The sequence below is a fragment of the Mauremys reevesii genome, linkage group 8 (assembly GCF_016161935.1).
Source record: "Mauremys reevesii isolate NIE-2019 linkage group 8, ASM1616193v1, whole genome shotgun sequence".
Classification (NCBI taxonomy): domain Eukaryota; kingdom Metazoa; phylum Chordata; order Testudines; family Geoemydidae; genus Mauremys; species Mauremys reevesii.
Genome location: NC_052630.1, coordinates 105455322 through 105481917, shown reverse-complemented (window position 1 = coordinate 105481917; position 26596 = coordinate 105455322). Strand labels below are relative to the sequence as shown.

The 26596-nt window shown below is 42.9% G+C and overlaps 1 protein-coding gene across 2 annotated transcripts in view; it reads right to left on the bottom strand.

Moving 5' to 3' along the window:
* Positions 1-26596, bottom strand: part of TESK2 (testis associated actin remodelling kinase 2) — a 109276-nt gene that overhangs the window by 11784 nt on the left and 70896 nt on the right. For both annotated transcript variants that reach the window (XM_039485107.1, XM_039485108.1), the window contains exons 5-9: positions 20769-20915; positions 10238-10320; positions 7881-7956; positions 6076-6159; positions 3628-3714 (exon numbers count right to left, since the gene is read on the bottom strand). In XM_039485107.1, coding sequence (XP_039341041.1) covers positions 3628-3714; positions 6076-6159; positions 7881-7956; positions 10238-10320; positions 20769-20915 — 477 coding nt within the window. The remainder of the gene's footprint in view (positions 1-3627; positions 3715-6075; positions 6160-7880; positions 7957-10237; positions 10321-20768; positions 20916-26596) is intronic.

Genomic DNA, 26596 nt, shown 5'->3' with positions numbered 1-26596 from the left:
AACTCTAATATGTCGATATGAAGGATCTCCACCTGAGGCGATGTAATGCACACTCCCAATGAGGAGTCCATTTGCTCTGAGCTGTGATGTTTTGGGAGTGTGCACCCCAGTCTATCAGGGAGGAGTCTGTAGTGATGATCCTTGTGGGCAGAGGCTGAAAAATTGGAACTCCCACAAACACCTTTTTGGGGCCTTTCCACCAATTTAGGGAATCAAGGACCCTCTGACGTACGGGCACCCGCTTGGCTAGACTGTGCTTGTTGAGGGCACTGATGCTTCTCAGCCAGGCTTGAAGACACAGAGCGTAGTCTTACTAAGGGTATCCCAAACATACAGGCTGCTACGTGGCCCAGGCCTTGCAGGCTAGCCCTTGCTGTAGTTTGCAGGCTGTATGGTATCATTGAAACAAGGTTGGACATTGTGACAAATCTGTCTTTGGGCAAGTATGTTCTGGTAGTGGTGGAAAAGCAGAGTCTATTTGATGACTGGGTGTAAGGGTAGACTTTTCTGCATCGAGAAGAAAGCCCAGTAAGTGGAACAGAAATAGGGCCATAATGGCTGTTGTCTGTACCTTGAGAAATGAGAAACCTTTCAGGAGCCAGTCATCCAGATAGGGAAAGATTATTATTCCTATGTGGAGAAGATGGGCTGTGGCAGCCAAGAATAAAGATCCTTGGGGCAGTGCAAAGGCCAAAGAGTAGGATATTATACTGGTAGTGGTCCCTGCCAACCATGAAAAGTCACATGCATCTGGGCGAGGAGTGCATGACAATAAGTACGCTGAAGAGCAAGGGAAACAAACCAATCTCCTAGGTCCAGGGAGGGAATTATCACTGCTGGGGTGGTAACATTCTGAATCACTGAAAACGAACAAAGGTGTTCAAAGTCCTGGGGGCCCAGAGTTGGTTTCCACCCTCCATTTTACCTTGGAACCAGGAAGTACCAAGAATAGAACTCTTTTCTGACAAAGCCTAGTGCAACAGGTTTGATTGCCCTTAGCATTAGGAGGGATTGTACCTCCTGCCTCAAGAGACCCTCATGAAAAGAGTCCCTGAAGAGGGATGGGGGATGAGGAGGGAGGACAGAAAGAAGGTGAACTGGATGAAGTAACCTGTAGAACTCATCTCCAGGATCCATCTGTCTAAGGTGATGAGCTCCCAAAAAGGTAGAAAATGGGTAAGGGTGAAGGGGGGATAGGTGCAGCATAGGATCTGCAGTGGGAGAGTTTGTGACCCTTGACCAGTGATCAAAGCAGTTGTTTTCAGGGTTTTGCTGACTGTGAGGTTGCTGCAAAAGACAGCCCTTTCTTAGTGAAACTGGGCTTCTTCCGGGGGGTTCAGCTGGTTCTATGGGCTGGTATTGGATTTGGTGAGACCGTTGAGCTGTCTGCAATCCATGGTATTTTCTGCTTGTCACAGGGGCTCAGGTGCCCAAAAAACTCTCAGTATTGCCTGGGAGTCTTCAAGAGAACAAAGGGACCAATCTGTGATGTCACTAAATAACCTGAGGCCCTCGAAGAGAAGGTCCTCAATGGTGTTTTGTACCTCCTGGGGAGGCTAGACGACTGCAGCCAAAAAGCTCGGCATTTGATTAGTGCCATAGCTACAGAACATGCAGCTGTGTCAGCAACATTGAGTGAGGCCTGGAGAGATGCCTTGACAACAAGGGAGCTGAGCATGGAGTGAGAAAAAAAAATACTCCACACTTCTGGGTGGAACGTAGTACTTTTTGTCAGTCCATTTACACACAGGAGATAAAGAAGCTGGAGTTTGCCAAACCGTATGGACTGACACCACCAGAGCATCGTTGATGGGAAGGCGTTTTGCCCTGAGGATATATGAAGGCTGTCCATTAGGAAATGTTGGGGTTCCCGCATCTCCTCCAACAGAATTTGTAAGGCCTTGAAGTCATCAGCACAGGCTAGTTGGGCAGGAATGACAGCTCATCTGGAGAGGAGGAGAATTTGTAGGAAGGTCGTGTTTCTTCTTCCTCAACTGGCTTTTGCTCCTCTTTAAGACCCTCCGGTGGAGCAGGACCCAAGAGCGTTGGTGGTTGTTCCTGGTGTGTCCTCTTGCAAGATGGAACCCTATAGAAACAGTCACCACAAGGGGCCCAGGGGTTCCAATAAATCCATTGTAGTGGGACTTAAGGGAAGGTTGCAGGATCTTAACGCTGTCATTCTTATCATTGCTGGGAGTTTCCTGCCGCAGGGTTTACCTCAACGGAGGGAGGCTAGAAATGGAGGAACCTTGAAAAGACCCCTCTGAATCAGATGAGGTGTCATCCCCCATATCTATCAGAAGGGCAAGTGGTGCCAGTACTGGTGGTCGAGTTGGTACTGGGGCCCAGAGAGGGTCCTGTAACTGCATCGGTACTGGAGGTCAGTAGTTGGTTGGCTAATGAGATGGTACCGGAGAATTTTGTGCGATACCCCATGGTCTCCGAGTGCTCCATCAAAGGAGTTTTAGTCTGCCCTCTCCCTATTTCTTAGGTCTGCTTTAAAACCTGAGCGGGACTTGAGTCTGTCCCAGGAAGCAGAGGCAGCTTGAATGTCTGTCGCTGAGGGGGAAAGACCTATGGCAGGTCTGGCAGGGTTTGAAGCTTGGGGTCTTTGTGTAACCCGTACTCAAGGCCACAGATCAAGGCCCAGGGGGGAAAAAAAAAAAAACAGGCCCAGATCAGGCAAGTGAAATGGGGAAAGGGAACACCCCCCTGTCATAAAAGCACAAACTGTGTTAAATAACTAGAAACAAAGAAAATACCAAAGGTTAACAGAGAGTGGTAGCAATCTGCATAGCTAGATAAGGACACTGCAATGCTGTCTCAAGCTGCAGGTGGTTGAGAAGGAAATGGAGTGGCAGCAGGTCCAGCCCCTTCCTATACACCTTCAGACCGGATCACAAGGGTCTCTAGGGTGCAGGCATGGACCTGCAGACATTGCTGACAAAATCTCCAATTAAGAGTGCGTGGGCGTGCACGTCCTGACACGGAACACTCAGAGGGACATTACAGAAGTAATGAACAGTCACTTTTGAAAATTTGGCCCTTCCTCTCTGTGCTTTAGTTCTGCTAGGTGTAAAAGCAGGAGAGTGGAACCTAAACATCAGTCAATGTCTCTTCAGTGCTTTCAAAATGTAAAGTGCTACCTCACAGCTAAGTATCGTTACAGTTTTACGCCAATGGCTGGCTGAAAGCTTCCTGTCTAATGCTCCACTCCACCCAGTCCTCCTAAATTCATTCATTTAGAGAATTGCTCTCATCGGGATTTTGTCATCTACTCTTTTCCCACAAGAGGCTACAAAGAAATATTAGGAGATTTCAGTGGTTCTTCACTGCTTCTTTCCTGCCTTCTTTATAGAAAGACATTAGAGAATTAATTTCTAATAAATCAGCGTGTCTATGCACTATGGTGGCTGAATTCTAAGGGGTTCGTTATGTAATGCTAGTAAAACAACTGGTTTTGACCACAGCACACATGGGCAGTCTGCTAGAGGTTGCTCCGCATGCCAGTCCCACTGGCTCAGGAAGCTGAATGAGCACTAGATTTTTTTTTTTTTTAAACAAACTTTAGTTCTGGATTTTGGAGGGCACTGGTTTTGGCTCTTCCCCTTTGAGCAGAGTACTCACATTACAGCAGTTGAAGGTCATCTGGAGGAAGTCAGGTGGACAATCTCCCACCATGTGCTGAAAGGCATCATAATCTAATCCAAAATTCTGCACAAACAGAAAGAACAAAGAATGTCCTGATGTACATTTCCCCTCTATTTCTCCAACCATCTTCATTTCACGGGTTACTACATACAGTTATCAGGAATAACCATTAACACCACCTCTGCAAGCTGCCACAGGAAAATGAGCATTTGTGAGAAAACTTCATGCACTGCAATGGGCAGACTGAATTTCCCATGGGGATTATCTGCTAGAATAGGCTTTCAGGAGAATGATTTGACTTCAAAGCCATCATTCTTCCTGAACTGGGTCATAATTCATTACCTTCTAGTTCCAGATTTCTGCACAATTCCAATGTGTATCTATTGTTTTAGTTTACAGCTATTCAAAGCAGGACAGAATTATGAAGGGACCCAGGTGTGACAGACTATGCACGTATGATCACCACTTTTACAAGACTGATAAATTTTGTACAAAGTATGCCTTGTGAGGTATCATTTGAAAACTCAACCTACTGAATAGTATTATTCTGATAAAATTAGTGTAGCAGCATTGTATGTAAAGTTATGAGATTTTATGGTATATCATTGCTGTGATATGTTCCAAAGATAGAAAAACAGCTCAAACCAGTTCCTCAGAGACAAAAGCCTAGTCAGCACCTCAGCCAGATGTCAGCATAATCAAAATAGACTATTACCTGGGAAAATGGCCACACTTTGGCAGGAAGAAGGGTATGAATGAGTTTTATTTGGGACTGGTTGAATGGTTTCAATCAATATTAAAATGAGACTTAACAGATCCCTCAAAATCCAATGAAAACTCGAGGGATCCAGAAGATTGCCCTTTGACGGTGATCTGAACACATGCTGCTGACTGATCAGTGTCTGTTACTGTCAGGAAAAATAAGACAGGAAGAAAGGGGGAGAGGGAGAATGAAAGTTGTGGGCAGAGGATGGAGACAGAGAGGAAATAAACAGAAAGGTAAGAAAGGATAGAGAAGGAGTAAAACAGCAGCAGCAAGGGCAATAAAGATAATAGGACATGGAAACCAGATATTAGAACGAAAAGGGAGGAAAGTGAACAGTAAAACATAACAGGCCATGAAACAAAGTGCAGAAAAAAGAAGAACTGGAAGCCTCTAGAAACAGGGAAAGTCTGGAGGGGGGACACCATGCAGGTAGAATGAATGAGACAGAAACAACTGCCAAAACCTGAACGCTGATCAGGGAAGGGAATTCACCATGTTTAAAATGTTTTGAATCATGTCTATAAATTTAAAAAGTTAAGGTTATTGGCTTGATCCAGTTCCAGTGAGACAATATATAAAATTAAAACCACTATTTTTCAGATTTGGTCCTACCTTTGAGAGCTTTGCAGTACATTTTATTATTCAAGGTGATTTTATGGCACATGCTGCTTTGCCACTGATCACATCAGTGGAGAGAACAGTGCACAGTTCGTAGACTAATACAAAGGAGATTTTCACATGCAATGTTGTTCATGTGTTCTGGGAGATCTATCTTGTATTATTACAATGTTTGCCCATCATTAGTTCAAACTGTGTAAATGAATTGCATAGTTAGTCTGTGATATACCCGGAAACTTTAGATTTTCATCACAGCCAACTGATGAAATGGTCAACTTTGCAAAATTTTGCACTGGGACTAGTTGCAAAATCATCAGGTCCCTCAAGGTGTCCCCTTCTGAAGGGAGACAGAAGAAAGGAAAACACTTGCTTCACAACATCTTAAATCCTGAGCGGTTGTAAATTTTTTGAACTGGAGAAGGGGGAGGGAATTTCACATCAGCCCAAAGACGACAACCAAAAACTACTCAACAGATGGGGCCTGACCTAAACCAACTGAAGTCAATGGGAGCATTTGCACTGACTTCAAAGGATTCTGGATCAGGTTCATGGTGCTTTAATACAGTATAAACTAAAATAGGGCTGGGTCAAAATGTGTACTATGGCCACTTACTTGTTTAATAAAGAGGAGTGGCCCACGGAGAATGCTGGTCCCAGCATGCAGCATTCCATATTGATCCATAATGGAGCGCTGCTTGCTGAAACTAGCAGACTCTTTAAGCTGCCCCTCTGTATTAAACAGGAAGGTGGCTGCAATCTGTTCCATGTTATGCCAGTTAGGTGCAGCTCTTGGGCTTCTGGCAAGTTTCCAATGCAATCTTCCATTGGAGGAAGGTTGAGTAACCCTGTGCTAAAAATGTGGTCTCAGTGTTATTCTCTGCAAGAAGCTCTGCCAAAGGACAGATGCTTTGTCAGAGGCCCCCTCAACGGTAACAGCCATTCATCATGCTTTTGGCAGCCGTGCTGCAATTATTAATGACCAAACATCACTCATGAACACTCCCCACCTCCCACAGCCCTTATACATGCTCACCACTTACCTCTGTGCGAGGGAGATAGTCAGGATCTGCCTGTGTCCTGGCTATAATCTCACAGAGAATTATACCGTAGGAGAACACATCCGCCTGAGAGGGGAAAAAATAACCACATAGCTTAATTATGAACACTCAGCCTTCTTATCTGCCACTAGGTTTCTCCTGACCACAGAGTGATTTTCAAAGGCTATCCAGAGCAGCCATCCACCCCCAGAGCCCCACGACGATTAACTGACAGTAACATTTCCTGCATTTTCATTTAGTGGAAACATGCTCACAGTGCAGTTAGAGTAAAATTCCTGCACTGGAGTGTTACATTTTACTTCAGACACTGCTGCGCTGGCAGTGTAAAGACAAATGAAATCCTGCTCCCCTTTCCCGATGCAGTGTTCAGTCACAAGACAGACTCATTTATCACTTGCTCTTGGGAGTCAGAGTTTCACAGATTCTTGCCATCTGGCATTTGCCCAAGTTATTAAACCTGAGCAAACATTAAAGCCAGGTCCACAGAGCAGTAGCAGGGCGTCCCCCTCAGGGATCAAGGCATACTTATGTGACACTTAGCCCTGCCCTGGTCTACAATACAAATGTATGTCGGTATAACTACATCGCTCAGGGGTGTGGAAATCCACATCGCTGAGTGACATAACTATGCCGACCTAACCCCCGGCTTCTGCTCTCGACATAGGTACTGCCTCTCAGGGAGGTGGAGTACCTCTGCTGATGGAGCAGGTCTCCTGTTTGAGTAGGGAGCGTCTTCACTAAATGCTCCGGTGGTGCAGCTGCATTGGTGGGAAAACTAACTTACAATTGCTTCTCCTTTAGACCTTTATGCCCCAAGGAAATCGAGTAAAGTGGCATTCTTAGGCTACATCGACACTACCGCTTGTCAGCAAAACTCACGTCACTCTGGGGTGTGAATATTCCACACCCCTCAGTGATGTAAGTTACAACGACATAAGCGCACGTGTGCACAAGTGCTATGTTGGTGGAAGAACTTCTCCCGCCAACAGAGCTTCGACCGCTCACTGAGGTGGTTTTTTTATGACAACGGGAGAGCTCTTTCCTGTTGGCATAGGGCATCTTCACCAGACGCGCTGCAGTGGTGCAGCTGCCGTGCGGTATGTGTAGACATGACCTAAATTAGAAATGGAGCACCAAAACACGAGTTAAATAGCTAGAACTTTGATGTGCTAATGTCTGTGCAGCTGCTTCAGTTCTGCAAACTAAGGGTGGAGGACACAAGACACACTGGTGTTGAATGCTGGCAGAGTGTGGGACTTTACCACAGAGAGTGGCACTCACGGGAGGGAAATCAGCTAACAGCTAGCAAGAGTCTCTGGGATGCCAAGTGGATAAAGCTACATTAAGCAGAGCTTGACTGAAAATATTGTTTTCTAGGTCCCAGTCACCTCTTCTCCACTGCTCTCCTTTCACAGAGCCATTTCCCAATGCCTCAAAAGAAGGGAACTTAAAAGCGTTTTCCCTAGCAGTTTTATCTGGGCATGTCAAATGTAGAAATTCTACCCTAAAATGTGGATCTTTTTTTTTTCAATTAAAAAATAATTGCAAAAGTCCACAAGGACCACTTAATTCTATCTAGGTTTCTACTGAGCTATAGTCAGAATTGGTACCCTCGCTTCAAGTGTAGAAAACATTCTTTCTTCAGAATCTTTTATGACAAACTCTGCTAAGGAAAGTGCAGTAAGTCACAGTGGCAGGACAACTTTCAAGCTCATGATATTCTCAAACCTCCAAGGCTGCACCGAAAAGAAACAGCCAATATCCACGCTCCATTTAAACATACCCACCTTTTCATTATAAGGCTCATCTCTGAGAACTTCAGGTGCCATCCAGAAGGGTGAGCCTACCACTGGAAGCTTCTCACTTTCCACATTCAAGAACGGTGAGGGAGGCAGAGAGAGAGAGAGAACTAGTCAGCAAATACAAGGTTAAAACATTTCATGAGCATCTTTCAGCATAGAAAAGACAGTGTGAGTAGTTTCCATATAATTCATTTTAGATTCTACTCTTTTGTACATGGAAAGGATCTGAGAGTCCAGGGATGGTACACCTCTACCCCGATATAATGCTGTCCTCGGGAGCCAAAAAATCACACTGTGTTATAGGTGAAACCGCATTATATCGAACTTGCTTTGATCCACCAGAGTGCGCAGCCCCGCCCAACCCCGAGCGCTGCTTTACCACGTTCTATCCGAATTCGTGTTATAACGGGTCATGTTATATTGAGGTAGAGGTGTAGATGAAGGAGCAGGCTGTTGCAATTTGCTGAAACAACTTTTATTTATTTCATTTTCTGTAAGCCTCCTCCATAGCTCTAGACTCCATAGCTATAAGTCTGTGGACACCCTCAGCATCCAAGCTGTTAGCAGAGTAGGTCCCTTGACCTATGCTGGCTCAAAGAGATCTTTATTTTCAAGTACATTTTCAAGGAGGGAAAGACTTTTTCCTTGTGTTGTTATGTGATTGGAGAGCTCTCTGTGAGCAGTTCTGAAAGGTATTCCACCCGGGAAGTCTTATCCCTGACAATGTGATGACAGGCTGTCGAGATTCAGAAAGATTCTGCTCACCAGTCAGAAAGAAGTCAGTCTGGTCTGAGGCCCACACAAATAGAAACAAAAACCTTGAAAGGTGACTTGCAAATTTTATTTAAAATTTTCAGAAATTCACTAAGTAGGGTTATCTGGTGAATCTCCCACTGAGCCAAACCTAACAGAAGCAGTCAATACAGAGATGATTTTAATTTGTATTAATCTGATCTACAATATCTCCATACATTTGGAAACTGCAGTCTTGTTCACGAACACATACAGCGGCAGTGCAAGCTTGCTGCAACGTTGATTTTCAAGGACCACCTCTAAAAACTGAGCCTCTGAGGTTAGTGGTACCTACATTCTGTGACACGGTCCCTTGAGTCCTAGAGCATATCGGTCAGCATACTGGACATTACATGGCTGCACTTTTCAAATTTGAAAACTGAAGTTTGAATTAAAAATGAATAATGCAGTCAGTACAGTAGCTCGTGTTATTTATTTTGATACTAAGTTGCATTTATTTTAGGCTATTCCTACATTCTTGGTTTCCAGTGTATCTCAAAAATGTGTGCTGAAAATGCATCACTGCACTACCAACTTTGTAAGAGAAAGGAAAGCTGGAAGTGTTGGTGACTTGGTAATAGACTGCTCAGGCTTTTGGCACCTGAAGGAATTGGAGGTAGTGAGGGATTGAGAAATAAATACAGGATGTTCCTGCTGAATTTATCAATAGTAGAAAAAGTTAACAGTGTTGACATTTAAACTGTTTCAGAGTCAGCATCCTATTGAGATGAATGGGGAGCTTCACAACTCCCTGAGCTATCATTTTAGATTGTTTGCAGTCTCAGTAAAACAATACTGTATTGTTCATGTTCCTGATGTTTTCCTTACAGTCATATAGGCTAGATGCTATTTTAATTAGAGCTTAGATTCTGAGGCATAATTTTTTGACAAATTCCATGACCCCAGAATCCCGAATACACAGGACTATATACAGATGGGGCAAATAGCTTAATCAAATCCCTGGCCTCTGTACTGGATGGGTAAAAAAAAAAACCAGCCAGGTGCCAATTGTGATGGTGTTTTGTGAGATTCAGTCACTTGTTCATTCCTCAAATGGACGGAGATCATCATCTCATTCCACAATAGGCCAAACCAGCCATCAGACAGCAATACCTCTTAGTTCCAACCCTGAATTTCAACTATTAGACCAGAGGTGAAAAAGGCCTATACTTTAATGTTTTTGAACACTGGCTGTGAATCCAAGAAGCAGCTAATTAAAAACATCTGGAATCACTGAAGCGAGGATTCAGTATAAATCACCCAGATTCAGAATAATAGAAAGTTCGTAACAAAACAAAACAAAAATCTAACTTGCTTTGGAGACCTATTGAAATGCCTGGTCGAGCTCTCGGATAATTGGAGCATTGAAAGAAAAAGTGCCACTATCAAAGTCTATAGTTCACAGTGATAATTAAGAGCTTAGAGTGGTTGCCCATCTCCATTTAGCTTGTAGCTCCAGACTGAAATCAGAGGCAAACCTCAGGCAATCAGCTCCATAGATCAGCACACTCTTACTTTTCATCTTGATTAGTACTGAAGAATCCACATACCTGCAATCAGGGATTTTCTCAGCTAAACCAAAGTCTCCCACCACTGCCGAGTAACCGTTCTCATCATGCTTTATTAAACAGTTCTGAATTTAAAGAGAAAGGAGGAAAGTTTAAAATATTGTCTAGGTTTGAAATTCCATACTGTTTTCAAATTTGGAGCAAGATTTTCAAAGCTTGTTTTAAAGATAGTCATTTATGAGAGACTTTTGTCTGTGCCCAACAACACACAAACATCGAAGTCAGGCACGTGCCCGTCAAAGATTCAGTTGATGCAACCAGTCTTATATTTTGTTCATAATCCACTCAAATTTGCTGAGGCAACAGACAACTCGAGGCAGTAAGTATCTAGGATTCAGCAAGAGCTAAAATGATTTCGTCCCTGTATTGGTAAAACCTGAAATAAACACTGCTCAACAAGACTGAGATTCTCTATGGGGTATGCCAGGCAGGACTAGAACACAGTACACCCATTAGTAGGATTTACAGTACACGAGGAAAAGCATGACCTTTAAATATTTTCCATACTGTAATTTTGCTACATTAACCATTTACAAAGCTGTATTTTAAAGGTACTTGTTGATTTACACTAACAGTTTCGGGTAGAAAACAAGCTACAGGAAACTGAATGTGCTGCTAAGTCTCAAATCAAGTCAAATACATAGTCCCACTGCACATTTAAAGGATGTAGTTGGTAGGAAATAGCTAATCAGAGACTTAGCATCTTTTCCTTTCTAAGGCCCCCATTCAGCAAAACATTTAAGCATGTGTTTAGCTGACTCAGGACCCGTAGCATTGGAGCACAGGCAGTGTTTTGGGGGCGAAAATGAATGAAAGGATCCGTGCAAGGTATCTTCCTCCTCACTGAAAGAGCTGGCAGCTGGTTTCTGGTTTTCCTGGGTTTCTTTGACCTCATTTTGCCCCACTCCCTGCAGAAGAATTCATTCCACTTCTGCATTCCTTGCTCCGTGCCACCCACAGAAAGATACACTGGGCACTGACAGTTAGCAATGCCTCTGCAGACTTCCCCAGGGTGGCACCCTGCATCAGGAAACTCCGTTTGCTAGCTTTATAGTGCTTGGATGCACAAAAACTCCTCACCAATCCCCACCGTGTTAGCTTGTCTGAGTGAAGCAACTGCTAAGGATAGTGATGCTCTTGTCTGAAAGATCAAGTCCAGGTCACCATTGATTACATCCAGAGCTGACATTAGTCCAGTCCATAAACTAAATACATTTTTCCTCCTTCTGATTAAAAGGTTAAGTATGCTGCTCTCATGAACATGGTGCCTTAGATTCCTAGTTCCAAAGTCCTATTTGTTTAATGTGACTAAACTATAATAAATAAAGTTCACTTTGGGATTCATACATTTTTACAAGGGTAAGTGAACCACACTGACCCGAAGTGCACGTCAGTGTCTCAGTTATGGCCTTTGTTATCTCCTATCAAAGAACACATTCATTCAGCTTGCCAATGTTTAAGGATTTGTTCATTGTAAAATGCATTTAAATCCTAGAGGGATAAACATCTCAACTCTTACTGTAAAGGTTCAAACTGAGGTGGCATTTCATTGTATTCTGTACAGAAATAAGCATGTGCCGACACTAGAAAGTTCATCAGTACAATTTTCTCCCATGGTAGATGCAGTGAAATGTAATGTTTTAATTTCATTAAATATTCAAAGATCAAATTTCAAAAAGAATGTCAGGTTTAAAAAAATCATATTCTATAAATTCCAACAAGTCTTCTAACTCCTTCAATTATTCATATTAATGGAATTTTTAAACTCTAGTTTTTACTTTTTGCCATTAATACTATTTTTTTTCCTTTTTGTATTTCACTCAGTTTTGTCAGTGAGAATGGATTCATTTGTTTCACCTTCTGGCTTTCATGTACTAGCACAATGCTCCAAAGTTTGGTTAACAAACACTGCAGGGGAACATATAATCCAAATAAAAAACTGTTTTTATTGGAATTAAAAATATATGGAAACATTTCTACTGGGTTTAGGTTTTGCAAAACCTTATTTTTACAAAAAGCAACAGTGGGCCTGTGCCAACATGACAGAGTGATCTTGTAACTCCTCAATGCCCTGGTCACAACCTGTCCCTATGCCAGCAATATGTACCAATTCTCAGTCTAAAGAAATTACTTAATGAAGATGTATGGCATTTTTATCCACCGCAACTCCCAAGTGCAACATTAAACTATTGCCAATAATGCACATGTGTAATACATAATCTGATACATGTAACACAGCATAGCTCCCAACTGATGTTTGCTTAAACTCCACCAGAGAGGTCCTTTGGGGCCATCTGCCTGTCCCAAGTCAGGGTAAAGGAGGAGGGTTCTCCACCCTGTAAAAATCAGCTTGCTACAGAAACGCCAACAATAGAGTTAACAGAGACTTTTAGCCTAGAAAAGAAGGGTCTTCAACTCAAGATGCATGACGCTGATCACCCTTCTTGCAGCCAGGAGGATTACCATCGGCACATGGAGGTTGCAGCAGAGATGAGGAGCAACAACCTGACCCTACTAGGCATTACCTTCAGGTTGATAGCAAAAAAATGGGCTATACCTGGAACCAGCTAGAGCGAATGGCCCAGGATAGAAGACTATGGAGATCTGTGGTTGGCGACCCATACCCCAGTTGGGGTGACGGGCATGAATGAATGAATGATGTTTGCTTACAGCTGTAAACTCAATGATATGTAGGAGAATCTGCAAAACTTGCAAACTGGGTTCTCTGAGGCAAAGGGTGGCTTGAGAGTGGGCCTTTTAAGAAGGCCACACTATGCCACACTAGCAGCACCTCTGAGCTCTAGGTTTGATAGTTTTGCCAGTGAGCTCTCACATAATCCCAGAAGACAGTGGGAACAGCCTGAGGCCTCAGATTTTACATACAAAGCATTTATCATCAACTGTGCTGCCACATTGTGCTGCTCAGGGTTAAGTCCAGGAAGACATCTGAACGCCTACGTTTCCTTGCTTTTGTTGATGGAAGTCTGAGACCTTGTCTAGCTGGGAAAGCTGCCCTGGTAGAACCTGAGGCGTGAATTTAAACAGAGAGAAGGTATAACTACACTGCACAAAGGTGTGTTCTTAACTTGGGATAAAATACCAGTGAAGGCGAGGCAACTCAACTTAACTTGGGTTAGCAGTCCAAGTTCAAGAATATAGGACTGCCAGGGTTGTACTCAAACTGCTTACCCAAGTTAAAAGCTGAGTTGCTGTGTCTTCAACTGGTATTTTAACCCAAGTTTTCTCAACTCGGGTTAGTCCACACTTTTTTTTTTGCAGTGTAGACATACTATAGTTAAACCCATAGGGACACACTTATTTCTGTACAAAAGTGGCTTTTTTGGTTTTGCTTAAATCAATTGGGAACAGGTGAAATATGACACTCAGCCCAAAATAAGGGTGTCCCTTCAGAGGTTTACATTAGTTTAATTGAAGTGATTAATTAAATCTGTGCAAGTTTGCATGTAAGCAAGCCTTGAGTCTTCAGACCCCACCTGTGATGAAAACCTGGACCCACTGAAGTCAATGGGAGTTTTGCTATTGATTTCAATGGGACCAGGATTTCACCCCTAGAGTTTCCTGGATTCATACCAAACAATAGAACAATTTTCTGAAAAAACAGCATTCCACACTGATGTGCTTCACTCTGTGATATGATACTTGGGTCCAGACCTCCAATAAGGTTTTAGGAATATTCTCAGCACCACTGAATTCATCTTCATCCTCCAAGCTTCACTGGAACTGGTATGCTGCAGTGTCAGTCCACAGCATGTGCAAGATAGTTAATGGACCTTTGATGCAATTATTGAAAAGTCTCCTGCCGGTCCCATAATAAAAAATAAGGATGATAGGAGCTGCATTCAGAATGCATATCACTATGCATGCACACTCAACTTCCAAATTAATGTAAAATAAACATAAAATATAGGTATCAAAAGGGAAAAGTCTGTATTATGGGCTAACAAGTGGAAAAGTGGCTAAATTAAAATAGAGAAACTATTTAGTAAAGAGAGTGCAACACACAGAGTACAGTTATTCCAACACCTGACCAAGCTGATATTGCTCAGGTTCCGGGGAAGGCAAAGAAAAGCAATTACATCAGTGAGAAGAAGTTTTAGGCCAAGTTCCACTAATAATATACAGAGTTCAAACCCCTGTCTGATAGAAAGGCTGACAGCAGGAATGGCCGATGAAATAAAATGCTAGGCTGCTTTACAATATGGCCTTTGAGAAAGCTCTTCCAACCTACCACTAGACTATTTGTGTAAGACGCAGTGCAATAAAACATGAATTCTCTATGCTTTCTTGTGAGACACCTCCATAAAGAGACTCATTGTTTCTTTTGGAGGTTTACACAACCCAACACCACCATATTTGACTTTTTTTTTTTAATGGAGAGACTTCAGTCCTTGCTGAGACAGTCACTTCAATAAAAGAAAGGAACTCTGTACAACAGCCCTAAAGGGTTAACATAGCTGTTTATGCAGAGACAGATGTGAGAGAACATAAAGGCCCCTTTGTATGTTATGGGAGCTTAATATCTGCTTTGCACAGCATAATCCTACTAGGGCAAATGCAACACTCTATTTTCCATAAACACGGATGAAAATAAATAGACTCTCAAACTTCAGAGTTAAAAATAAGTTGTTCAGACCAAGCATCTCCACCATTTTATCTTTCACTATGATATAGAGCGAGGCTATGACATACAGAAAAAATTCGGGAATGTTACTCATTCACAATCCTATGACGACTGCTACTTAGTTAAAATACTTAAAAGTCAACTGGGATGTGTCAGCTGGTTTTAAAGAGCCATCCTATCAGGATCAAAAGCAACGCTGACAATGAAGTGTAAACAGCAGCAACTTCATAGTCCCAGTAGGCAACGTTTACAATTACAGCATGTTTTCCAAAGGGCAATTTCATTTAAGCCAAAAATTACGTTTTGCATTTAAATAAGAGTGTACCAAAGCTGCATTAGAATTACTCACATTGAACGACAACTTTGTGCATGTGAACATTGCCCTGCAGTGTTGGGATCCAAATACCAGCATTGTGCTAGTACAAGAAAGCCAAACAGTAATGAGGACAAAAAAATGACTATAAAACAAAATTTGAAACTGAACTGACTAGTTTCTTTTTAAAAAAGGAACAAGCAATACAGGGTGAAGAGTATGATTCCTCCACCCCCACCAGCTTATTATAGATGAGGCTGGTAGTGCTACCTGTTAAGATTGCCTGACACTTCCCATTCTAAGACCCTGTTTTCAGTTGTTTGTAACTCTGTCAAAACAACAGTTTGGGCTGAAATTTTCCACACCAGGTATCTGCTTCAGGCTGATTTTTTTTTGGAAAATTTCAGATAAAACTGTTCAGCTGTTTCCAAGAAAGAGACATGGGAAAAATATGTTGTTTTGCCTGTGTTAAATACTGGTAACTTTTTTGCTGTGAAACTCTAGCATCCCCATGCTTTGGAGCAGGGAGCTGAACCTTGGCAGGCAGTGACCTGTGTGTCAGGGATGTGTCTTTTGCTTTCCCCCAGGATAATCCAACCAAATCTGACAAAGTTGTAAGTCTTTGAAAAACTGCAGTTTGCACAAGAGGAAACGGGACAAATGCCCACTTTTGTCAAAGAAGTGGAGTAAGGAGGAACATGCGGTGGGGGAGCAGCGATGCCAGCCCCATGTGGGGGCTCGGGAGGGGGCAGGCAGGGCTTGAGCGAGCAGTGACACCAGCCCCAGCCTCACATGCGGGGCAGGCAGGGCTTGGGTGAGCAGCTCAGGCTAGCCCCACACATGGGGCTGGGGGAGCGGCTTGGGCCTTCACATTCCTGAAGAAAGAGGAGCAGTTAAAAAAAAACAGCATTAAAATGGTGGTTCCACTCACCCCATACCTACACAATTCAAGCCATGCCACAGTGTTTCCATTCTAAGGCTAAACCAAGTCAAATCTTTCCTGAATTTGCAGTAAGTGTCCTGGCATCGATCCAAAGCCACTTGAATACCACAGGATGTTAGCCATGTATTCAAAAGCACTAGCCAAAAGGCACTTGGCCTACATAGTTGATGTGCATCTGCTGCAGTTAGTTATTCTGACTTTGTTTAAAACCTGACAATGGGAACAGCTTCCTCCTCCAAAGCAAAATTCACTCTTACAGCATAGTGTACATTGAAAAAGAATAATTTTCACAGCATTTCGTTTCAATTTGAAATATGTTTCACTAACACAATAATACAACATGAAATACAAAAGTCACTGTCTTGAAATTCACAAAGATCTGTCCATTTGAGAGCAGGGATTTTGTACATTTCTCCTCCGAAGAACAGAGAAGACAAGGACCCTATCTAGGTATTTGTGTGACCACCACCCCCTTCACCACATAATTGGAGGAAACACAGACAGTACTGCTTAGCTACTCACAACACAGCTGTTGGCTCAAGCTTTTAGCCTGCCAGCCTCCATTGTAACCTATTAATTAACTCTACCTTTTGTGCTTTAAAAACAAAACCTACTGGTTTTGTGGATCAATTCTGATGTTTTCTCGTAGCCCTTTCTATACCCCATAATCACAGACTGTTTTACTGCTGCACTACTAGCAGGCTCTCCTTCCAGTGGAGGATTTTCTAAATGAGGATCAGGATGTGCCATCAAGCCTGAACAGGTGTGCTGCGGGATTTTTTGAAAAAACTACATGTGAGAACAAAACCCCTTCCCTTTATTTTAATTAGTGTTGGAGCCAGATCACATTCTGTACTTTTGCTCTCCAGGATAAGGCCCCTTTCAAATATTATGCATGCATCATATTCCATTCCCCAAAGTGACATTAAGAGAAAATTTTAGTCTGCGGAGCGGGGGAGTGGGAGGGGAAACAAAGTCTCCCCACCCATCCTATGAGCAACAAGTCGGCTCCTCTGCCCCTCCCCACTTTTATAGGCTGGGGGTGGGGAAAAGAGCCCCTGGAGCTGCCCCTCCCCAGCCTGGAAGGGGAGCAGGGACCCTGCTGCAGCCGCCCAGTGTTGGGAGGAGGGAAGAACCCCAGGAGAAGCAAATGTGAGGCAGAGGGGACTGAACTGAGGGCAGGGGCAGAACTGATGGGGACCGGACTGGTGGAGGGTGAGGACAGAACTGATGGGGGCCGGGGAGCAGAACTGATTTGGAAACTTGGGGCACAAGACTGATTTGTAGGTTGGGGGGCACAATTTATTGCTGGGCAGGGGACAGGCTGATGTGGGGGTGAGAACTCCTGCAGCAGGGGCCAAAAATCTCATAGCCAATACATTTGGGAGCATGCAGCATTAACATACTCTTGCTCTGGGGAGGGATGGGGCAGTTCACCAATCGTTAGACAAAAAACCCCAATATAATCTCTTTGTAAATAACCACGTTTGGGGCAGCCAATCTCCTGATTTGTTGGGGTCTGACATTCATATTTTGATCTCTTGAGGTAGGCAATACTCTGTGTGGGACTTAATGATATTGCATTTAAAAACAGAGGAGAAAGTTACACACACTTTGGGAAGACTATTTTAGGAATGAGAAGAAATGATTAATTATTAACTGCTTGTCATCCCAAAATATTATTCTCAAGCACATGTCACTGTCTCCGCTGAGCATGGTTTTGTCCAGTTCTTAAATTTAGCTTTAATGTTAGTTTCCACTGTTGAAAATGTTAATTCTGGCACAAAAGACACATCACAATATAATGTTAGCCACCATGGTTGTTTTGATTTTAACCCTGCTTTGGCTCATGAACATTCATGAGTTTATTTGGAGAAAATGTGGTGGTGTGCCTCAAAATAATTAAAGGTGTCGAGATGTGACATGGCAGAAAACAGGCTGGGAACCACTGATTTAGACCATTTAACAAGAGACAGCATTGAGGTGCTGATAGGACAGATACCAAGGACAACAGTTATGCAAAGCTTTAAAACAATAAGAGCATTCACAGCGGTCTTGAAAAATGGATTTTCATTTGACTACGCCTGCAGGGTTTTGATTCTGAATGTCAGCACATGTTCTCTTTACATACATTGGTTGGTTGATTGATAGAAAGAAGGAATAAAAGGAGTTCCTAGGCTGCATTGTCTTCCCCAAAAAATTTTCAGAGGAGGGGGACTAAAACTCTATGAACTGGGAAGATGGAAAATTATTAATACAATACTCTTATGGAGTACCTATGGTTAATCAATATTGTACATAATTTTATTACATGTTCTACAGTAACTGAAATCTTTGGGCAAGTTACATCAAACAATCCAATCTTCTGACTCTTCAGCAACTAAATATCTTTTGAGAAGTCAATAATCAGACTTTGATACTTTTGCATCTGAAAGGATCTTTAATACTTTACAAAACTACTTAGAAGAATCATTTCACCCACCAATGAGGTGTTTCTAGGATTAACACATCTGTTTAACACCACACTGCAACACAACATAACAGTTTAGGTCAGGCAGTGGAGAACATTGTTCGTGGAATTGAAATTGCAGGGGGAAGTTAGTGAGACAGAATTATCCAAGTACAAAATTGACTAGGATACTACTGCTAACCTCTACTCTACAGAAAGACTGTACTCACCTGCATTTAAGAATGTATTGTGATAGGATTTTACACACACACACACACACACACACTTACTTTCCCCAAGTGTCAAAAAAACCTCAATTTATAACAAAATATTCCCAAGGAGAAAAATCATCAACTTTGAGTTACGATTGAAAGAATATGTCACTTCAACCAAAACACCTTAGGGGAACACTACAGTATATCTATCGTTCTCTCAGGAACAGTTACAGACACACAAACAGCCTTCATTCTGCCCCTGTAGAACACTCAGGAAGAAAACTGACTTTAAAGATCCGCCCCACAGGTTAATCTTTGCAGGCACTATTGAAACCAGTACCTTGCCTACACCTGTGTCATGAATGTCACTGATACATCTCAGTATTTCTAGTTGTTCTCATGGTGGCATTTTGGGAACAGGCTCCATATTGAACAGCTAGGGTCACTCATTCATTACATATTTTTAAAAAAATGCACAAAAATGAAAGTGGAACCTTAACTTTAGTGTTCATCTCAGACAGGAGTTTTTTGTTGAAGTGATATGTCTAAAAAAGATCTAGCTTCAAGTTTTGTTTTGTTTTTTACCAAGGAATTTATTTTATTTTTTAAATCAGAGAGTTGTTCAGTGACAGGCGTTCCAACAGACCTGCAAGCTATACCATATAGACCAGTGGCTCTCAAACTTTTGTGCTGGTGACCCCTTTCACACAGCAAGCCTCTGAGTGTGACTCCCCCTTATGAATTAAAAACTCTTTTTAATATATTTAACACAATTATAAATGCTGGAGGCAAAGCGGGGTTTGAAGTGGAGGTTGACAGCTCGTGACCCCCAATGTAATAACCTTGTGGCCCCCTGAGGGGTCCCGACCCCAGTCTGAGAACCCCTGATATAGACACTATTCCTTCCCAGGGCCTGCGGACTCCACATGTGACTTCCTCCCTCTATTTCCACAAAGTTAAGCCCTCCTTCCCCATAGGACTATCTCCCTTTTAGCTCATTCCAGACCACGTGATGTTTTAGGTAGACTGGTCAGCTCTTGCTGAAGTTAGGTGGAGAGAAGGGGAAATTTGAAAATGAGACGTAAAGAAGATAGCCAAGGTTAAAGCTATGGAGAGACCAATACTATTCTACTTTTCCCACTGGATACCACCTGCGAAATACAAGAAGAAATAAAAAGCAACAGAGATTTTAAAATGGGTTTCAAGTAATCTCCTCAATTTAGGGGGACCATATGTCCCATTTTGGCCAGGACAGTCCCTTTTTTAAGCCCCGTCCCCCTCAAAAGGGGGCATTTGTCCCATTTGCTCTTGCTGAATTGATCAGTTGGCAAGAGAAAACAGGACAAATGCTCACTTTTGTCAAAAATGTGGGGTGTGGTACAAAGGGGGTGAGTGGAGATGCCAGCCTGGGCCTGGCAGGGGAGAGGGGAAGGCAGCGCTCCAGCATGTGGGACCCCCGCAGGGTTCCAGCAACCAGGGAACAGTCTCAGGGAGAGAGGGGGCCCCTCGGGCAAGCAGCTGGGGGTGTGCTGTTTTCTCTTTGGGAAATATGGTCCCTCTACCTCAACTCCTTATATGACTTTAATCCAACTTAGATTTTTATGCTTAAATGCCCAGGGTTTTAAATAAATTACTGAATGTAATTATGAATTAAAAACTCAGCTCTGCAGCCACCTTCTCAGAAACCCTAATCCAAACTCATTTACAAGCAATGTCCCTTCTAAGGTTTCTGGACAAACTGTTCTCAACATCATTTGTTCTGTAAAATAATTTTAATCCTTTAAACTGTTTTAACTTTCTCTCACAATCCCTTAAATGACATTTTATGTAACAGAGCTTCATTGTTGGAAGGGGGTGAAGGACCAGGCAACTGGGTATATTAGCCAGCAAAGTGGTGCTTTTAGAGTACAATATATCCCTTAAATAGTTCCATTTGTTATATACTTGTTACCTTTGATGTAAGATCCCGGTGGAAAATGCCTTTATAGTGAAGATAACTGAGTCCCAGAGCAATGTCATATGCCAATTTCACCCTCACCATCCAGGGCAGATGCTGGTTACCGTCTAACAGCTGTTCCAGATTACCACAGTTGATGTACTGAAAAAAACAAAACAAGATGTGCCATTAAAAAAAAAAAATTAACAGCTGACCTAGATGTTAACAGTTCAGTTTAGAGTTTTAGAGTGTTTTTTGTTGTTGTTTTGAAGAGAACACATCTACCTGTCCTTGGAGCCAAAATACTGACTCAGAATAGCACATGGCAGTTGAAATTCTACTGTTAGGCCAGGATGGGAGCCCCCACAGAAACAGTGCATGCTACCCAGTGGCTGGGTAAGACTATTCTGCAGCGTGGTATCTTTCAAAATAGGTGACTCCAAAATCTAGATGGAATTATTGGGTACATTTCAAGATTAGCTGAATCTGGAGATCTATTCAGAAACAATGTCAATTAATTTCACTGCACTCGCTGCCCTGAGAGCCAGGAAGTCCACCTGCACCTGGCATGAGTACACACACACAATATTCTCTCCCTAGTATTTGCTTTCTTCTTTTAATATGCTCTGACCAAAGGTTCATGTTTTAGTGCCAATGCATTATCATGTATTGACCTTGCAATTAATTAGTTTTTACTATTATGCAACAATCAGGATGACGCGTGAGCACAGAGGTTATTTTCTAGCTTTCCAATCTAGTTAAAAGATCTGAAAAGAATTAAAGAAAAAAAAGAAAGTTCTTTGGCTTCGTGCCCAACAATTTGGGCCAGATTTTGGGAGCCCACACTGATTTCCCATCTTCTCATGCCAGGACGGTCAGTCTCATGAAAGCGGACCAGTTCGTCATTTATGGGACTGGTCTAGGACACACAGATATTTGCCAGTTTAGGTCATCTCATCACCGGGGGAAGGTTATATTATTAACCTCATATTATAATGTCCAATGCTGCCAACAGAGAATGAGTGCTAATGTACACAGGAAAGGAACAAAAAGGGACTTAAAAGTTGTGGGTAGAGACAGAAATATATAGGCAAAGGAGAACGTTTTGCAGGAACGTTGGTCTTTTCCAGACCAAACAGGCAAAGAGTACCTGTGCTTTAATATCTGGACATCATCAAAAAGAAAAGATAAAGTGTTGAGTGTCACTAAAATTGTATTTAAAAATTCATCATCTGGCTGCTAATCTGTATACACCAGTTTGGTGGAAGAATGCATCCTATATTGCTGGAAGTATAACAACTGAAATTCTCAGCAACTTGGCCCTGGTGTTAATCAGGACTTAAAAACCTGTCCAAGTAGTTTACTGGCATGTTCAGTTTGCAGAGCAAAATGTCTGTCCCATTTCAAGCTCAAATCAGACAGGTCTTAACATGCTGATAAAAAACAAATCAGAAGGGAAACATGCTTGGTCCAGTGGCGAGAGGAGCAAACTGAGTCAGGGCTGCTGGGTTCTATTCACAGCCCAGATGTTACTTTTCTGTGTAACCTTGGAACATTGGAATTGCCAGACTGGATCAGACCCACAGTCCATCTAGCCCAGCATCCTATCTCCAGCACTGGCCAGCACCAGATGCTTGAAAGGAAGGTTTAAGTACCCTTCAGGAAGCAGACATGAGGTAATTTCCTCCCCCTCCCCCCACATCATCCTGATCTCTGAGTTAAAGATTGACTTAAGACTTGAAGCATGAGATTTTATATCCTTTCCACAAAATCATCATTAATTATAGCAACTCTGGATATTCTTTATGTCCATATAAATATCCAGTCCCTTTTTGAATCTTGTTACGTTCCTGGCTTCAACTTTTTCCTGTGGCAGGGAGTTCCACAGTTCAATTATATGTGAGAAAGTATTTTCTTTTATCCATGTTGAGTTCCCCCCCTTGGTAACATTATTGAATGTCCTCTTGTTCTGAGACAGGGAGAAAAGGAGTTCCCAATCTACCTTCTCTAGGCCACACGTTTTAACATGTTCTTTCTTATTAATCTCCTTTCTAAGGTCAGGAATCCAATTTTTCACTCTTTTCATAGGACAGTTTTTCCAGGCCCTTGATCATTCTCACTCTTCTCTGAATCCCGTCTAGTTCTGCAATTTTAGTTTGGATATTCCAGATAAGGCCAAATCACTGATTTATGTGAAGACATTACGATATTCTCTTTATTATTCACCATCCCATTCCTTATGCATCCTAATATCTTATTAGCCTTTTTTTCCCTCTTTTTTTTACCACAGCAGCACATTGAGCAGAGGTCTCCATTGAGTTGTCTACAGTGTCACCCAGGTCCCTTTTTGGAGTTGCTATAGTTGATTTACAACCTAGTAAGGTGTATGAGTAGTTTAAATTTTCCCCTTTCAATGTGCATTATTTCGCATTTATTGGTAGTGAATTGTTTGCCATCCTGTTACTCATTCTCTCAAGATCCTCACAGTTCTCTCTGGTTCTGAGAAACCTAAATAACTGTCATCTGCAAATTTTGCTATCTCACTAATCACCCCCCTTTTTAGATCACTAAAATATATTAAACACTGAACTTAAGAGTTCATGGTGCCTTGTGGCCCTAGCAGTTAACCTTTTGCCAAGATGAAAACTGACCATTTAATCCTACTCTGCTGTGTGTCCTAGCGAGTTTTCAAGACAATCATTCAGCCTCTGTGCCTCAGCTTCCCTACATGCAAACTGAAGTAATGCTCCTTACCTACCTCACAAGGGGGTTGTGAGGCTGAGTTCACCAGTGTCTTTGAGGCACTTTGAGATCCTGGGGTGGAAGGTGCTAAAGTTTAATTATCCTGATTGTCTAATTCAGTGGCTCTCAACCTTTCTGGACTACAGTACCCCTTTCAGGAGTCTGATCTATCTTGTGTACACCGCCCCCCCTAGTTTCACCTCACTTAAAAACGACCTGTTTACAAAATCAGACACAAACATACAGAAGTGTCACAGCACACTGTTACTGAAAAGTTGCTGCCTTCCTCATTTTTTACTATATAATTATAAAATAAAACAATTAGAATATAAATATTGTACTTACATTTCAGTGTATCGTATATAGAGCAGTATAAACAAGTCATTGTCTGTATTACGTTTTAGTTTGTACTGACTTCACTAGTGCTTTTTATGTCGCCTGTGGTAAAACTAGGCAAATCTCTAGATGGGTTGATATACCCCGGGAAGACCTCTGTGTACCCCCAGGGGTACATGTACTCCTGGTTGAGAACCACTGGTCTACTGTGTAAATTGACACTGATCAAATAGAACACAGCCTATCTCACCCTCCTGACTGGACAAAAGTATCTTGATCATACCCCTAACCTATCTGGGGAAAGTGGTGAGATGAGGACTAGGAGGGGCCAAAATTAATTAGTGGGAGGAAGACAGAGCTGCTGTCCTCTTGGTTAGGGCTGACCAGGTTGGGAATGCAGCAGGGCCAGCTTGATGGCCTAGTTTCCAAAGCTCTCCAAAAATGCTAGAGGTGATGTGAAGAAGTGTGAGGGGGGCATGACTGTGCACACTCACCCACCCCAAGATTTCTGCCTTCCATTTAGCACAAAGGTTTTCCAACTGTGGAGTGCACCCATTGCCTTCTGCCAGGAGCAGGCCAATCAGAAGCTGCTGGGAGCCACAGGGCCTGCTTGGGCCCTGGGCTCTCCGCGCAGTGGAAGCCATAGCGCTGGCTGGCTGCCCAGCAGCCCTCCCTGCCCTGTTCCCTGAGCTGGGCTGCCTCTGCATGGCTGGTGCCCCGCAGGCGGCACAGCTCCGAGCTGCGCTGCAGACACACTTTTGTCTCTTCACTAGCCAGCGACTCCCCCTGCATATGGAGCACGGTTGCCATGAGTAGCTCCCTGAGGCGCTTGTGCGTCACTGCCCTGGTGTTCTTGGCTCTGCTATTGCTCCTCAGCCCAGAGGCGATGCATGGGGGGTCACATGCCCCCCCCACCTTTAAATTATGCCCCCCACCATCAAGAGTTACCTGTCATTTCTGAACAATACTGTTTAGCCTTTAGTGTTTATCTGCTGGTCTGTTGTATACACAAAGAATTACAAATATTACACCCGATTTGCTAGTGCAACCAAAGAAAAGGAAGCTTTGTCCCCGAGACTTGCTGTTTACCCTGCTACAACCACAAGCAAGCTCTGTGTGATAAGAATATGCTGAAAGTCCTTCTTACTTGATGAACACTGGACTTTCCGACACAAAATGAGAGTGGCTGCAGCACAGCAGTTGTCTCAAAGCAACACTGCAGGGTAACAACAGCAGCAGGTAATGTATGGGTATGTCTACGCTGCAATTAGACACCAGTGCCAGCTGACTCAGGCTGCAGGGTTGTTTAATTGCTTAGGCTTCCAGCTTGGGATGCAGCCCAAGCCCTGGGATGCTCCCTCCTCACAGGGTCCTAGAGCCCGGGCTCCAACCAGAGCCCAGATGTCTATACTACAATTAAACAGCCTTGCAGCCTGAGCCCAGGTCAGCTGGCATGGGCCAGCCGCAGGAGTCTAATTGCTGCGTAGATATATCCTATGTGTGTACATGCAAGTGGGGGATAGATCACGTCAGGATGTAAGAGAGAGTGAAAGGAAAGAATGTTGTGGGGAAAAGTTTCATAAAGAGACCTCACAGCAAAACTGAGAAACATCTAGACCTTTTCATGACAGATATACAAATACTGTATCATTAACCTGCGCAACAGATACTGATCACGATTAGATTACAAAACTAACAGTAACAAGAGAGCAGGTTCTGTTAAATTCATTTGCTAGATATCCAAAGAAGTTATTTAGTTTCATATGTTTTCCCTTCATTATGACTCAACGCAACAAGATTAGCATTGGCATGAAACAGACCCTAGTATTGTAGTTAAGGTAAAAATATCCTGTTCCTACACATTTATCCACAGTGAAATCTAGCCATGGTCTTGTTGCCAAAGTGACAGCTAAGCATGCTGGTTCCACAGAACCAAGTTTCTATTACACCTCTTTTTAGTGTTCTCCCCTGACCCCAGGCCCAGGAGAGTGGCCGCCTTGAGAGATCAGTTGCGCAGGAGCATGATCAAGCCTATGTGCGCTGTGGCTCAAACACAGATTCCTGGTCAGGCTTGCGATAGCCTAGCTTCATGTTACATGACAGAGCAAGCAAAATAATCCTTTACTGCACTGCAGCAAGGGACAACGTGAGCGCAATTTAAGTAGTTTTGCTTCTGTGGGCATGACCTGCGAGTCCGGGACATCATCCCTACAGGTTATCTATAGCTGTACTGTCAAGCCCAAGCATTCAAAAGTCACGAGTCAGGCCCTAAAATACCATGAGATTTTGAAAAATAATAAGTGCTGGCAAATAAACAGAACCTTTCTGGTTGTTAGCCTTTCGGATTCATGCTTTCAAGGTTTTTCCCTTTGAACAACAAATTAAAAAAAATGTAATTGAGAACAGAGAGCCTTGGCAACCACAAGACTCCTGCTGGGACTTTAATAAAGACACCAATATCGCTAGATTTGGATAAAATCATATACAGTTGGCAACACTTTACAGAACAGCCCGAGTGTCTGATTCAGACTCAACCAGAATGCACACAGGAAAGCAAAAATGAACACACCATATAATCCCACTAAAATATACTTGAAGTGCAGGTCTAGCAGCTATGACAGCAGCACAGTCAGTTTCAACACTGTCCTCTGCTGCACCGGTCATCCCCTCTGTAGTGTCACAACTGTGGGCCAAGACTGAATTCAGGATCTCTGTCAACAGAACAATTCAGTTGAGTCACCTTCAGCCAGGCCACCCCAGACACT